Below are 16,191 nucleotides of genomic sequence, written 5' to 3' on the forward strand. Positions count from 1 at the left end.
CCGCTGCACGCCCCGGAGACACTGGTGATTGACAGCTCCCCTAATGAAGCTGCTCAGTCACCCGTCAGCACAAAAGTAGGTCACTGAACTTCCGCGAGCCCCTCTCTCATTTAAAGGCACAGCGCGCCAGCAACAATCAGTGACCCCTCCCTCGGTGGCTTGCGTCTCATAGAAACATAGAAACATAGAAAATAGGTGCAGGAGTAGGCCATTCGGCCCTTCGAGCCTGCACCGCCATTCAATGAGTTCATGGCTGAACATGCAACTTCAGTACCCCATTCCTGCTTTCTCGCCATACCCCTTGATCCCCCGAGTAGTAAGGACTTCATCTAACTCCTTTTTGAATATATTTAGTGAATTGGCCTCAACAACTTTCTGTGATAGAGAATTCCACAGGTTCACCACTCTCTGGGTGAAGAAGTTTCTCCTCATCTCGGTCCTAAATGGCTTCCCTTCGTCTCTTCCGCCTTTTCAATCTCCTGCTCGCTCACCCGTCCGGGCATCCATTCTTCGCCTGCCACCCGATTGTTGACCGGCTATTCCACTGTCTGGGGCATCGCAGCCAATCCGCACCCCGGCATTTGATCGGAACCAGGAAATCCTAGTTCCTTCCCTGCCCCATCCCACCCTAACCGAGGAACGCTGAGGTCAATTGATAAATCATATAACGCATCAGGAGGCCATTCGGCCCATCGAGCCTGTGCCGGCTCTCCGACAGAGCAATCCAATCAGTCCCAGTCTTTCCCCACAGCCCTGTCATTTTTTTTTCCTTTTTTTTAAGAATAGATCCAATTCCCTTTTAAAAGTTACCATTCAATCGGCTTCCAGACCATAACAACGCACTGCATCAAACAATTTATCTTCATCTGTGGCCTGTGGCTCCCGCCCCTGCTGCCAGTGGGAATGGTTTCTACCGATCTATAAAAGGCTATGGAGCCAAGGCAGATAGATGGAGTTAAAATCGAGGGGCTGAATAGCCTCTTCCCTTTCCTGCTCGATCAGAACCCCTTAGAACTTTGAACACCTCGATTAAAGCTCCCCTTAACATTCTCTGCTCCTGAGTGCAGCACTACTGCAGCCCTGCCCCCTCCCCTCGCCCCCTCCCCTCCCCTCGACCCCCTCCCCTCGCCCCCCTCGCCCCCCTCCCCTCGCTCCCCTCGCCCTTCTCCCCTCCCCTCTCCTCCCCTCGCCCCCCTCGCCCCCCCTCCCCTCCCCTCCACCCCCTCCCCTCGCCCCCCTCCCCTCGACCCCCTCCCCTCGCCCCCCCTCGCCCCCTCCCCTCCCCTCGCCTCGACCCCTCCCCTCGCCCCTCTCCCCTCGCTCCCTCCCCTCGCCCTTCTCCCCTCCCCTCCCCTCGCCCCCCTCGCCCCCCTCCCCTCGCCTCGACCCCCTCCCCCTTCCCTCAACCCCTCCCTCCTCCCCTCATCTGAAATATGGCACCTCCGACAGTGCGGCACTTCCTCAGTACTGCCCCTCCGACAGTGCAGCGCTCCCTCAGTACTGCCCCTCTGACAGTGCGGCGCTCCCTCAGTATTGCCCCTCCGACAGTGCGGTGCTCCCTCAGTACTACCCCTCCGACAGTGTGAGGTCCCTCAGTACTGCCCCTCCGACAGTGCAGCACTCCCTCAGTATTGCCCCTCCGACAGTGCGGCGCTCCCTCAGTACTGCCCCTCCGACAGTGCAGCGCTCCCTCAGTACTGCCCCTCCAACAGTGCAGCACTCCCTCAGTACTGCCCCTCCGACAGTGTGGCACTCCCTCAGCACTACCCTTCCGATAGTGCAGCACTCCCTCAGTACTGCCCCTCTGATAGTGCGGCGCTCCCTCAGTACTGCCCCTCCGACAGTGCGGCACTCCCTCAGCACTGCACTGGGAATGTTGGCCTGGACTTTATGCTCAAGTCTCTGGAGCGGGACTTGAACCCATGACCTTTGGACTCAGAGGCCTGACTGATAACCCGTTGCGAGAATTAAGCCCCGAAAGGAGTCGGGAAATTGGCAGACCTGCCCGAGTTCAGCCCGGGGGGGCAGGTCGGGGGGGCAGGTCGGGGGGGCAGCCCGGGGGGGGCAGGTCGGGGGGGCAGGTCGGGGGGGCAGCCCGGGGGGGCAGGTCGGGGGGGCAGCCCGGGGGGGCAGGTCGGGGGGGCAGGTCGGGGGGGCAGCCCGGGGGGGCAGGTCGGGGGGGCAGGTCGGTTCGGCTCAAATCATTAACAAAAGCCGAGACTTGGTCTCGCTGGTGCAACCTAAGTGCCAGGCTGGATAACCCATTGAGCAGAAGGGGGCTGGAGGCAGGCAGGGCTGATGGCTGAGGCCGGGTGGAGGCCACCCGAGGCCGGGAAAGTCAAAAGTCCCGTTGTCAAGCTGTTACCCGGTAAGACAACTCTTCACCGATTGTTTGACGTTAATGCTTGCCGTTTTTGGTTTTCTCCACAGACGTGACCGAGTGGACCTCCTGGTTTAACATCGACCACCCTGGTGGGAACGGCGACTTTGAGCGGTTGGAGGCGATCCGCTTCTACTACCGCGAGCGGGTGTGCGCACGGCCAGCGGCCATCGAGACGCGCACGACGGAATGGGTGAAGGCTGACCAGACTGGCGAGGTGGTCCACTACAGTCCAGACAAGGGCTTCTGGTGCATCAACAAGGAGCAGCCAGACGGCAGGTCCTGCTCCAACTACCACGTCCGCTTCCAGTGCCCTGTCGGTATGTGGGACAGCTCCTTATCCCGTTCCCTCGCCCTGTAACCTCTCCCTCTCTCCCGCTTCTCTCCATCTGCCTGACACCCCTCGTCAGCTCACCGTAAATCTCCAGCTCTCGCCCTCGGCGAGGTGCCAGTGGGAAATGACTGCCTTTCTCCCTCTTTACACGTTTCAAAAAATATTTACTTGTCCGTTCACGATTTGTAAAATATTGGCCCTGAAATCGCGTCCTCTGCGGGTGGGTACGCTGTGCACCCCGCCCGAACAGGCCGCGCACGTTCCGAGTTTCGGCGCGACGCGCGTACGCCCGAACCCGGCACGTGATCAGGTCGCCGCATCCCCGGGAGAAAGGCCTTCGCGGGTGGAGATTTGGGCTATTTGCCCAACTCCTGCCCAGCGAATGTCCTCCAAACTCTGGTGCCCGGTAAAAGGAAGTGTTGGACCTGCTTTTAGCAGCGTAAGTGTTTTAATAGATAGAAAAAAATAAATGTTATTACTTATCTTTATATTAAAAACCCTGTCTATGAAGCTAAGTTCATTTTTATCACAATTCAGACAGTTTTTATTTAAATTATTTTTCTCTAGAACATTTAATTCAATGCAATTTCTATTAATTTTAAAAAAGTGAAGTGATTTATTTGATTCTAGGGGTTTTCCCGTTGACAGTATGAATGAGAATACCACATTGTGATTGGTGGTCCAGGCCACGCGATCCCAGGATTCCCGCACGCTCCCGGGATACGTGGGCCTCCGCGCTGGGCTGCGCAGCTCGGCCTCGGAGCGCGAGTGTTCATTCCTCCGGGACCACTGGGTACTTTCATTAAACAACTTCGGTCGGAGGCATCCGCCCGCGGGGAGCCTCCAATCGCAATTTTTGGTCCATTATGTTTGAACCAATCAGGTCAAAGTAGGATGAATATACTTCACATACATCATACTGTCAGCTGCTTGGTTCAAATTCGGGGCGATTTTAACCCAACTCGCTCAGCAGAAACCTGGCGGGCGGGCGGTTAAAATCACCCCAGAACCCCACAATCGCATCGTCTGCAATTGTAAACTGCTCTCCTGAGCGGGCAGCAAGGACAGGCGCCCAGAGCCAACAGGGTCCTTCTTTACATAGGCATGTTGTGGCCCGATGACATCATTGAGACCGGTGTTGTTCCGAATTATTTTTGGCGTGTGCGGCCCCTTTAACGGGCTGTGCGGGCCGTTCAGAATTCGCCGCTTGTGCGGTTTCTCGATCTAAAAGCCGGCTCTCCGGCTGCACGGGACCTGCAGGGCATCGCCTGGCCATGCAGCTTAAAGGGAACGTTTGATTGAGACCCGACTGTAATTTTAACTCGGGGCCTGAGCGGGGAATCAGCCTGGAGTTAAAATCAGGCACCCTCGGTGCCACGTTCAAAGGTGACACCTCGGGCAATGTTGGGGAAAAACTCAGCCTGACATCTACCTGTGCGAATAGGTTTAATGTATGCACCTGTGAGCATGTTCACAGGTTTGTAGAGCTGTTGATATCCGAGCCAGGGTGTCCCTGGAGATGGAGCACGCGGTGTCCACCGGTACGCTCGTGGCTTTCCGCGAGAGGTGGGCGCCGGAGGGACTGGAGTGCATCATCACCCCCGGCAACCAAATTTTTATTTGATGTAAGTTACTGTAAAAATTTAATTTGAAATTTGCCATTCTGGTGCCCTTGCAGAGGGCACATTTGATTTTACGTTCAACTAAAAATAGTTGTAGAGCTGTTGCATTATGAGTGGCTGAGCCAGTCACGTGATGCTCACAAGACTCAATAAAACCCCAGCCAGTTGGGTTTGGGGGATCCACAATAGGGCAGGTGGTTGTGAGCCTGGTGGATGAACTGGTAATGTGTAGTGTGATAAACCTTTGTTAATAAATCAATTAGTTCTTAATAGCAATGTGTTGCTATGAATTCTTAATCAAAGAACCCGTGACACAAATACATTACAGAAAGCTAGCGCTTATTTCACCCTCTCTTTTGTGAACTCCGTTCTCAGTTCAAACCTACTGGTCCCAGTGGTCGGGGTGGAGCACGTGTTCAGCGACCACCTGTGGCGGAGCAGGTATCCAAGCCCGCCAACGCACCTGCACAAACAACATGCGCTTCAGATTCGTCGTGCTGCCGAAATGCAAGGGGAAGGCCATCGAGCGCCGAGCATGCAGCACTGCCACGTGTCAGGGTAAGAGCTAAGCACACCGCCGGTTTTGGAGTGGTTTATCGCTGTAATATATGCACCCTGCGAGGATGCTCACCGGTTGGTAGAGCTGTTGAGTTGGGAGTGGCTTAGCCAGTCACGTGATGTTCACAAGACTCAATAAAACCCCAGCCAGTTGGGTTCGGGGGATCCACGATGGGGCAGGTGGTTGTGAGCCTGGTGGATGAACTGGTAGTGTGTCGTGTGATTTTTAAGCCTTTGTTAATAAACCAACTAGTTCTTAATAGCGATGTGTTGCTGTGAATTCTCAAGCAAAGAACCCATGAAGCAGATACATTACAATCGGCATGGGAGGGAGGTTAAAAAGCAAAGCATCTCTTTCGCACTGATCCTCGTGGAGGATCACAGGAACAGAAGGAGGCCATTCAGCCCCTCGAGCCTGACCTGCCATTCAATGAGACTACGGCTGATCTGTACCTTAACTCCATTAACCCGCCTCGGTTCCGTAACCCTTAATCCCCTTACCCAACAAAAATCTATCTATCTCAAGTTTTGCAAGTTTTGCAAGCCTCAACAGCTTTTGGGGGAGAGTGTTCCCGATTCCCACTGCCCTTTGTGTGAAGAAGTGCTCCCTGACATCACCCTGAACGGCCTGGCTCTAATTTTAAGGTCCTGCCCCTTGTTCTGGACTCCCCCCACCAGAGGGAATAGTTTCTCTCGATCCACCCCATCAACTCCTTTAATCTTAAACCCCTCGATCAGATCATCCCGTAATCTCCTACACTCGAGGGAATACAGGCCCAGTCTGTGCAAACGGTCCTCGGGATTTAACCCTTTCAGCCCTATGTGAAGATTTGCATCAGTTCTCACAGTGCGGACCATGGTAAATAGGCCGTGGATAGTTCGTCCACCTTGGAACCGAGAGAGAGACAGAGAAGGGAATATGTTCTTAATGTTGAGAGACTAGGAGCTGTGGAGGAGCGGGGGAAAGGGGATAGCTCTGGTCAGACCCCATCGGGAGTCACTGCGCCCAGCTCTGGGGAGGATATATCGGCCTTGGAGGGCAGGCAGTGCAGGTTCCCCAGGATGATACTGAGGCTTAACGAAGGCCACTTGGCTCATCGTGTCTGTGTCAGCTCGGTGCAATTAAGGTCTAAATCCACAGTGCAGCTCTTCCAGCCTCCCCACACCACCCTACCCGGCCCTGCCCCCCACTCCCTCATAGCCCTGCGTCTAATTCAACTATCTGCTGCCCGTGTCCTAACTCGCACCGAGTCCCACTCACCCATCACCCCCTGTGCTCACTGCCCCGTGTCCTAACTCGCACCGAGTCCCGCTCACCCATCACCCCTTGTGCTCACTGCCCCGTGTCCTAAATCGCACCGAGTCCCGCTCACCCATCACCCCCTGTGCTCACTGCCCCCGTGTCCTAACTTGCACCCAGTCCCACTCACCCATCACCCCCTGTGCTCACTGCCCCGTGTCCTAACTCGCACCCAGCCCCGTTCACCCATCGCCCCCTGTGCTCACTGACCCGTGTCCTAACTCACACCGAGTCCCACTCACCCATCACCCCCTGTGCTCGCTGCCCCGTGTCCTAACTCGCGCCGAGTCCCGTTCCCACCTCACCCACTGTGCTCACTGCCCCGTGTCCTAACTCACACCCAGTCCCACTCACCCATCACCCTCTGTGCTCGCTGCCCCGTGTCCTAACTCGCACTGAGTCCTGTTCACCCATCACCCCCTGTGCTCACTGCCCCGTGTCCTAACTCACACCCAGTCCCACTCACCCATCACCCCCTGTGCTCGCTGCATCGTGTCCTAACTCACACCGAGTCCCACTCACCCATCACCCCCTGTGCTCGCTGACCTACATTGGCTCCTGGTTAAGCAATGCCTTGATTTCAAAATTCTCATCTTTGTTTTCAAATCCCTCCATGGCCCTCACCCCTCCCTATCTCTGTAACCTCCTCCTGCCCCACAACCCTCTGAGATTTCTGTGCTCCTCTAATTCTGCCCTCCTGAACATCCCTGATTATAATCGCTCCACCATCGGTGGCTGTGCCTTCAGCTGCCTGGGCCCCAAGCTCTGGAACTCCCTCCCTAAACCTCTCCACCTCTCTCTCCTCCTTTAAGACGCTTCTTAAAACCTCCCTCTTTGACCAAGCCTTTGGTCAGCTGTCCCTAATATCTCTTTATGCGTCTCGGTGTTGTTTTGACTGATTACGCTCCTGTGAAGCACCTTGGATTGTTTTAGTGCATTAAAGGTGCTATTTAACGTTAGCCCGTGAATGGAATGTGTGGTGTTGGAACCTTGCTGAGCAGATTCTGCACTGAGTCGTTGCCCTACTTGCCCCCAGGGTGGGACATTCACAGCCCCCTCGCGCCCAGCCAGGCCTGCTCCTTTGGAACCGTTTACTGACTGCGCTTCCTCACCCCGTCTGATTCCCCAGAGGCCAGTTGGACGGACTGGGGTTCGTGGACCGAGTGTTCTGTCACGTGTGGCAGCGGCCACATCCTGCGTCGTCGGAACTGTGTCCGGACCCCAGACAGGCGCACCTGCGTCGGACGGCCAGTCGATGTCCAGAAATGTGGCGTGACACCTTGCTCAGGTAAGGAAGCTCATCAGAAGGAGGTCGCGCAGCGGGTCAGTTCAGGTCATTGAGAGAGATTTATATAGCACCTTTCACAACCACGGGACGTCCCAAAGCGCCTCACAGCCAATGAGATACTTTTGGATGTAGTCACTGTTGTAATGTGGGAAACGCGGCAGCCAATTTGCGCACAGCAAGCTCCCACACACAGCAATGTGATAGTGAGCAGATAATCTGTCTTTGTGATTGTTGGTTGAGGGATAAATATCGATCCATGACACCGGGGAGAACTCCCGTTTGAAATAGTGACCAAGGAATAATTTCCACCCACCTGCGAGGGCAGACAGGACCTCAGTTCAAAGTCTCATCCCAAAGATGGCACCTCCGACAGTGCAGCACTCCCTCAATCTGCACTGTCGGAGGGGCAGTACTGAGAGACCCCACACTGTCGGAGGGGCAGTACTGAGTGAGCACTGCACTGTCAGAGGGGCAGTACTGAGGGAGCGCTGCACTGTCGGAGGGGCAGTACTGAGAGACCCCACACTGTCGGAGGGGCAGTGCTGAGGGAGCGCCGCACTGTCGGAGGGGCAGTACTGAGGGAACGCTGCACTGTCGGAGGGGCAGTACTGAGGGAGTGCCGCACTGTCGGAGGGGTAGTGCTCAGGGAGCGCCGCACTGTCGGAGGGGCAGTACTGAGGGAGTGCCGCACTGTCGGAGGGGCAGTACTGAGGGAGCGCTGCACTGTCAGAGGGGCAATACTGAGGGAGCGCTGCACTGTCGGAGGGGCAGTACTGAGGGAGTGCCGCACTGTCTGAGGGGCAGTACTGAGGGAGCGCTGCACTGTCGGAGGTGCAGTACTGAGGGAGCGCTGCACTGTCAGAGGGGCAGTACTGAGAGAGTGCCGCACTGTCGGAGGGGCAGTACTGAGGGAGCGCTGCACTGTCAGAGGGGCAGTACTGAGGGAGTGCCGCACTGTCGGAGGTGCTGTCTATCGGATGAGACGTTAAACCGAAGCTCCATCTGCTCTCTCGGGCGGACATAAAAGATCCCGCGGCACTATTTCGAAGAAGAGCAGGGGAGTTATCCCCGGTGTCCTGGGGCAAATATTTATCCCTCAATCAACATAACAAAAAAACAGATTATCTGGTCATTATCACGTTGCTGTTTGTTGGAGCTTGCTGTGCGCAAATTGGCTGCCGCGTTCCCCACATTACAACAGTGACTACATCCAAAAGTACTTCATTGGCTGTGAGGCGGTTTGGGACGTCGTGAGGCCGTGAAAGGCGCTATAGAAATGCAAGTCTTTCTTTCTAAGATATGAGAAAAAATAAAATGTGTTTCGCTGAGAAGATTTTCCTCTGATTCCTGTACGTTTGTCGAGCTTTACTTTGTAACAATCACCGGTAGAAGTTTCTAGAAATATATATATATACATTTATCCATGGAGGTTGTTTGGAACAAAAGCAAAGGGGGAGGTGAAGAGTCTGTCAGCACTGTCAGGATTAGATGCATTTCCGAACAGATCATTGTCAGGAACGAACACAGTGTTTATCGAGGGGTAAGACAACTGTGTAATTACAGTCTACCATTGACTCCTCCGTCTGAGGTGTCCTTTCATTTTAAACAGAAAGCGAAGCACTCTCCGACAATCCCGGGGGGGCGTGTGGGGGGAAATATGATCTTCTTATTTGATTTAACAGACAGCTCAATTAATTAAAGGGGCAGCGTCTTCACACACATACTGTTTTGGCCAAACTCTTGTATCAGCTGTGGCTCAGTTGGTAGCACTCACGCCAATTTGCGCACAGCAAGCTCCCACACACAGCAATGTGATAATGACCAGATAATCTGTTTTAGTGATGTTAATTGAGGGATAAATATTGGCCCCAGGACACCGGGGAGAACTCCCCTGCTCTTTTTTGAAATAGTGCCATGGGATCTTTTACATTTACCTGAGTGAGCAGACAGGGCCTCAGTTTAACGTCTCATCCGAAAGACGGCACCTCCGACAGTGCGGCACTCCCTCAGTACTGCCCCTCCGACAGTGCGGCACTCCCTCAGTACTGCCCCTCCGACAGTGTGGCACTCCCTCAGTACTGCCCCTCCCACAGTGCGACGCTCCCTCAGTACTGCCCCTCCCACAGTGCGACGCTCCCTCAGTACTGCCCCTCCCACAGTGCGGTACTCCCTCAGTACTGCCCCTCCGACAGTGTGGCACTCCCTCAGTACTGCCCCTCCCACAGTGCGGCGCTCCCTCAGTACTGCCCCTCCCACAGTGCGGCGCTCCCTCAGTACTGCCCCTCCCACAGTGCGACGCTCCCTCAGTACTGCCCCTCCGACAGTGCGGCGCTCCCTCAGCACTGTCCCTCCGACAGTGCGGCACTCCCTCAGTACTGCCCCTCCGACTGTGCAGTACTCCCTCAGTACTGCCCCTCTGACAGTGTGGCACTCCCTCAGTACTGCCCCTTCGACAGTGCGGCACTCCCTTAGTACTGCTCTTCCGACAGTGCGGCGCTCCCTCAGTACTGCCCCTCCGACAGTGCGACGCTCCCTCAGTACTGACCCTCCAACAGTGTGGCACTCACTCAGTACTGCCCCTCCGACAGGGGAGCGGGAGGTGGGGAGTGGGGGGGGGAGCAGGGTGGGGAGCGGGTTGGGGAGCGGGGGGAGGGGGAGCAGGGTGGGGAGAGCAGGTTGGGGAGTGGGGGGGAGCAGGGTGGGGAGCAGGGTGGTGAGCGGGGGGGGTGGGGACAGGGTGGGGAGCGGGGGGTGTGGGGAGCGGGGGTGGGTGGGGAGCGGGGGGTGTGGGGAGCGGGGGTGGGTGGGGAGCGGGGGGTGGGGAGCGGGGGGGAGCAGGGTGGGGAGCGGGGGGTGGGGAGCGGGTTGGGGAGCGGGGGGGAGCAGGGTGGGGAGCGGGGGTGGTGGGGAGCGGGTTGGGGAGCGGGTTGGGGAGCAGGGTGGGGGGGGTGGGGAGCGGGGAGTTAGGGAGCGGGGGGGTTGGGGAACGGGGGGGAGCAGGGTGGGGAGCGGGGGTGGTGGGGAGCGGGTTGGGGAGCAGGGTGGGGAGCGGGGGTGGGGAGCGGGGGGGAGCAGGGTGGGGAGCAGGTTGGGGAGCGGGGGGGGGGTGGGGAGCGGGGTGGGGAGCGGGGAGTTAGGGAGCGGGGGGTGGGGAGCGGGGGGTGGGGAGCGGGGAGTTAGGGAGCGGGGGGTGGGGAGCGGGGGTGGGGAGCGGGGTGGTGGGGAGTGGGTTGGGGAGCAGGGTGGGGAGCGGGGGGTGGGGAGCGGGGGTGGTGGGGAGTGGGTTGGGGAGCAGGGTGGGGAGCAGGGTGGGGAGTGGGGGGTGGGGAGCGGGGGGTGGGGAGCGGGGGTGGGGAGCGGGGGTGGTGGGGAGCGGGTTGGGGAGCAGGGTGGGGAGCGGGGGTGGTGGGGAGCGGGTTGGGGAGCAGGGTGGGGAGCGGGGGGTGGGGAGCGGGGGTGGTGGGGAGCGGGTTGGGGAGCAGGGTGGGGAGCGGGGGGTGGGGAGCGGGGGTGGTGGGGAGCGGGGGGTGTGGGGAGCGGGTTAGGGAGCAGGGTGGGGAGCGGGGGGTGGGGAGCGGGGGGTGGGGAGCGGGGGGTGTGGGGAGCAGGGTGGGGAGCGGGGGGTGGGGAGCGGGTTGGGGAGCAGGGTGGGGAGCGGGGGGTGGGGAGCGGGGGTGGTGGGGAGCGGGTTGGGGAGCAGGGTGGGGAGCAGGGTGGGGAGCGGGGGGTGGGGAGCGGGGGGTGGGGAGCGGGGGTGGTGGGGAGCGGGGGGTGTGGGGAGCGGGTTAGGGAGCAGGGTGGGGAGCGGGGGGTGGGGAGCGGGGGTAGTGGGGAGCGGGTTGGGGAGCAGGGTGGGGAGCGGGGGGTGGGGAGCGGGGGGTGGGGAGCGGGGGGTGTGGGGAGCAGGGTGGGGAGCGGGGGGTGGGGAGCGGGTTGGGGAGCAGGGTGGGGAGCGGGGGTGGTGGGGAGCGGGTTGGGGAGCAGGGTGGGGAGCGGGGGGGATGGGGAGCGGGTTGGGGAGCAGGGTGGGGAGCGGGGGTGGGGAGCGGGGGGGGTGGGGAGCGGGTTGGGGAGCAGGGTGGGGAGCGGGGTGGGGAGCGGGGGGTGTGGGGAGCAGGGTGTGGGGAGCGGGGGGTGGGGACAGGGTGGGGAGCGGGGGGTGTGGGGAGCGGGGGTGTGGAGCGGGTTGGGGAGCAGGGTGGGGAGCGGGGGTGGGGTCAGGGTGGGGGCAGGGATGTTAAGTGGGCCTGACGAGGCTGTGTTGTGTTGCAGTGTGTCAGCACGAGTGTGCGTTTGGCCAAGTGAATGAAGACTGCAATGGCTGCATGTGTGACCGACACGTCTTACTGGGCACGGTGCGATCTGCCGATGGGGCGGCCCTCGGTCACAGCAGGATAGCGATGGAGGAGAAGCCGCTTACGACAGTTACAACAAGCAATGAAAGCGGTTCTTTCCGGATCCCTGGTGTCTGCGCCAACAGCAAGACACGCGTACTGGTCGCGAGGGAGAAGTTCGCTCCCTCCGTATTTCAGGCAGTTCAAAACGGCACGGATGCTTCAGTGGTTGAGGCCGTTCTCCAGCGAGCTGGTCAGTAACTATCCCTCACACTCCACCTACGCATGGACAGTAATCCCTTTCCGTAGCCCCGCACACGTCTCTCAAACAAGTAATGCAAGGAATGGGCCGTGAGACACAGCAGCAAGCACTTTTGGGAGTTGAGCTCCTCGCGCCTGTTCTGCCATTCAATTAGATCGCGGCTGATCCCTATCTCAACCCGTTACCGGCTTTTGCTCCATCATCCCTTCTACCCTCACCCAAAAAAAGTTAGTCACCTTGCTCCGTTTCAAATGATCTCCCACCATCCATCGCCTTCTACGTAAGAGAAATTTCCAGATTTCAACAACCCTCTGTGTGCAGAGATAAAAATACAAATATAATTCCTGTATAATCTTGGCGACGATTATCCTATTATGCCACACTGTGAAACCTTCAGTGGGGTCAAGCTTTTAACTGTAGGGGATAGAAGACCTTTGCTACAGAAACTCGTCAACAGAACCAGAGGGGGGAGAGGAGGAGAATGTTTTTACGCAGCGAGTTGTTTTGTTCTGGAATGCGCTGCCTGAAAGGACGGTGTGAGCAGATTCAATACAGATTGAACCTCTCTGGTCCGGGACTCTCTGGTCCAGAAACATCCGTGGTTCGCCGTTAGTTTGGGTGGCATCCCGGTCTCCCCCGTGCTTCCGTGAAGTTTGTTTCTGGCTGGCCAGCAGTCCCGGCTCGCAGTGTTCTGTGCTATTATAAGACACATTGAGGCCACACCTGGAGTACCGCGTACAATTTTGATCTCCGTATTTAAGGAAGGATATACTTGCTTTGGAGGCAGTTCAGAGAAGGTTCACTCGGTTGATTCCGGGGATGAGGGGGTTGACTTATGAGGAAAGGTTGAGTAGGTTGGGCCTCTACTCATTGGAATTCAGAAGAATGAGAGGTGATCTTATTGAAACGTATAAGATTATGAGGGGGCTCGACAAGGTGGATGCAGAGAGGATGTTTCCACTGATGGGGGAGACTAGAACTAGGGGGCATGGTCTTAGAATAAGGGGCCGCCCATTTAAAACTGAGATGAGCAGGAATTTCTTCTCTCTGAGGGTTGTAAATCTGTGGAATTCGCTGCCTCAGAGAGCTGTGGAGGCTGGGACATTGAATAAATTTAAGACAGAAATAGACAGTTTCTTAAACGCTAAGGGAATAAGGGGTTATGGGGAGCGGGCAGGGAAGTGGAGCTGAGTCCATGATCAGATCAGCCATGATCTTATTGAATGGCGGGGCAGGCTCGAGGGGCCGAATGGCCGACTCCTGCTCCTATTTATTATGTTCTTATGAGAGCGGTGAGCAGCACGCTATAGGTATCGGTAAGCCTAGGCTAGGCATCTGATTATGTTGGGTGTATTGGTACAGTCATAGACTGACCTCCTGTAGTTCGGGAAATTCTGTTTCGCCACCGGTCAGGTCCCGAGGGTCCCACAGAGCTCTGACCAGGCAATTGGATAAATACTTGAAGGGGAAAAATTAGCAGGGCTGTGGGGAAAGGATGGAACTAATGGGATCGCGCTTTCACAGAGCCGGCACAGGCACGATGGGCCAAATGGTACCCTGTGTTTCTGCTTCTCAAGACTCCAGACTTAGACAAGTGGATCAAATGAGAAAACCCAAATCCAGATTGGAGCTTGAGTTTGGATGGTCCCAAAGCCAACTCTGCGGTGCTCAGGTGTTGGAAGCGTGAGACTCTCGGGCTCTCGAGAACCAGGGCTCACAGTCTCAGGATAAGGGGTCGGCCATTTAGGACGGAGCTGAGGAGGAATTTCTTCACTCAGAGGGTGGTGAATCTTTGGAATTCTCTGCCCCAGAGGGCTGTGGAGGCTCAGTCGTTGAAAGAAAGGCTTGGATTTCACGACCACCGCACATCTCCAAGGGCTTTACAGCCAATGAAGTACTTTTTTGGAGTGTAGGAAACGCAGCAACCAATTTGCGCACAGCAAGCTCCCACAAACAGCAATGTGATAATGACCAGATAATCTGTTTTAGTGATGTTGATTGAGGGATAAATATTGGCCGGGACATCGGGGAGAATTCCCCTGCTCTTCTTCGAAATAGTGCCCTGGGATCTTTTACATCCACCTGAGAGAGCAGACAGGGCCTCGGTTTAACGTCTCATCCGATAGACGGCACTTCCGACAGTGCAGCACTCCCCCAGTACTGCCCCTCCGACAGTGCAGCGCTCCCTCAGTACTGCCCCTCCGACAGTGCGGCACTCCCTCAGTACTGCCCCTCCCACAGTGCGGCATTCCCTCAGTACTGCCCCTCCGACAGTGCGGCACTCCCTCAGTACTGCCCCTCCGACAGTGCGGCATTCCCTCAGTACTGCCCCTCCGACAGTGCGGCATTCCCTCAGTACTGCCCCTCCGACAGTGTGGCACTCCCTCAGTACTGCCCCTCCGACAGTGCAATGCTCCCTCAGTACTGCCCTCCGACAGTGCAATGCTCCCTCAGTACTGCCCCTCCGACACTCCCTCAGTACTGCCCCTCCGATAGTGTGGCATTCCCTCCGTACTGCCCCTCCGACAGTGCAATGCTCCCTCAGTACTGCCCTCCGACAGTGCAGCACTCCCTCAGTACTGCCCCTCCGACAGTGCAGCGCTCACTCAGTACTGCCCCTCCGACAGTGCGGCACTCCCTCAGCACTGCCCCTCCGACAGTGCGGCACTCCCTCAGTACTGCCCCCCCTCAGTACTGCCCCTCCGACAGTGCGGCGCTCACTCAGTACTGCCCCTCCGACAGTGCGGCACTCCCTCAGCACTGCCCCTCCGACAGTGCGGCACTCCCTCAGTACTGCCCTCCCTCAGTACTGCCCCTCCGACAGTGCGGCGCTCACTCAGTACTGCCCCTCCGACAGTGTGGCACTCCCTCAGTACTGCATTGGGAGTATCAGCCTAGATTTTTGTCCTCAAGTCCCTGGAGTGGGATTTGAACCCACAACCTTCTGACTCAGAGGCGAAAGTGCTGCCCACTGAGCCACGGCTGATACTGAGTATATTCAAGGCTGAGATCGATAGATTTTTGGGCACTAAGCGAATCGTGGAATATGGGGATCGGGCGGGAAAGTGGAGTTGAGGTCGATGATCAGCCGTGATCTCATTGAATGGCGGAACGGGCTCGAGGGGCCGAATGGCCGACTCCTGCTCCTAATTTTTATGTTCTTGTGCTTAATGATGAATGTAATTGTTCTGTAGCTTTCAAGGTTCTGACTTCACCTGTCCTCACCACCTTTCCCTCTCGTCAACAGAGAGGCCCTACATAGTGACGCACCCCGAGACAAAAGTGCGATTTGTGGGTCAGCGAGTGAGCTTCTGTTGCAAGGCCACAGGATCGCCACTGCCACTGAAATATTTCTGGTGAGGCACTTTTTTAAAAGATTTGTCTTCATTGCTTTGATTCACTTTCCTCCCCGACTGGGAGAGTTAGCTGGTTTTTTGGTTTTGGGTTTCCGAAGCTGAACACCATCCAGGACAAAGCAGCCGCTTGGTCGGCCCCCCATCCCCCACCTTCAACACTCACTCCCTCCACCACCTTCAACACTCACTCCCTCCACCACCTTCAACACTCACTCCCTCCACCACCTTCAACACTCACTCCCTCCACCACCTTCAACACTCACTCCCTCCACCACCTTCAACACTCACTCCCTCCACCACCGGCGCACCCTGGCTGCAGTGTGTACCATCTACAAGATGCACTGCAGCAACTCGCCAAGGCTTCTTCGGCAGCACCTCCCAAACCCGCGACCTCTACCCCCTAGAAGGACAAGGGCAGCAGGCCCATGGGAACACCACCACCTCCACGTTCCCCTCCCAGTCACACACCATCCTGACTGGGAAATATATCGGCCGTTCCTTCATCGTCGCTGGGTCACAATCCTGGAACTCCCTCCCTAACAGCACTGTGGGAGCACCGTCACCACACGGACTGCAGCGGTTCAAGAAGGCGGCTCACCACCACCTTCTCAAGGGGCAATTAGGGATGGGCAATAAATGCCGGCCTTGCCAGCGTCGCCCTCATCAGACGGTTGTCAGCTCTCCAATCCGGGATACAAATCATAGGGGCATTAAAAAATAAATTACATTTTCTTTGAACACTTTTTTTGATTTTTAT

General features: G+C 57.2%; 1 protein-coding gene across 1 annotated transcript in view; it reads left to right on the forward strand.

Annotated features, from left to right (window-relative positions):
• Positions 1–16,191, forward strand: part of cilp2 (cartilage intermediate layer protein 2) — a 47,213-nt gene that overhangs the window by 17,623 nt on the left and 13,399 nt on the right. The window contains exons 3-7 of the mRNA XM_070860760.1: positions 2,431–2,700; positions 4,712–4,894; positions 7,324–7,482; positions 11,755–12,069; positions 15,326–15,434. Coding sequence (XP_070716861.1) covers positions 2,431–2,700; positions 4,712–4,894; positions 7,324–7,482; positions 11,755–12,069; positions 15,326–15,434 — 1,036 coding nt within the window. The remainder of the gene's footprint in view (positions 1–2,430; positions 2,701–4,711; positions 4,895–7,323; positions 7,483–11,754; positions 12,070–15,325; positions 15,435–16,191) is intronic.

This window comes from Pristiophorus japonicus, chromosome 18 (genome assembly GCF_044704955.1).
Source record: "Pristiophorus japonicus isolate sPriJap1 chromosome 18, sPriJap1.hap1, whole genome shotgun sequence".
Classification (NCBI taxonomy): Eukaryota; Metazoa; Chordata; class Chondrichthyes; family Pristiophoridae; genus Pristiophorus; species Pristiophorus japonicus.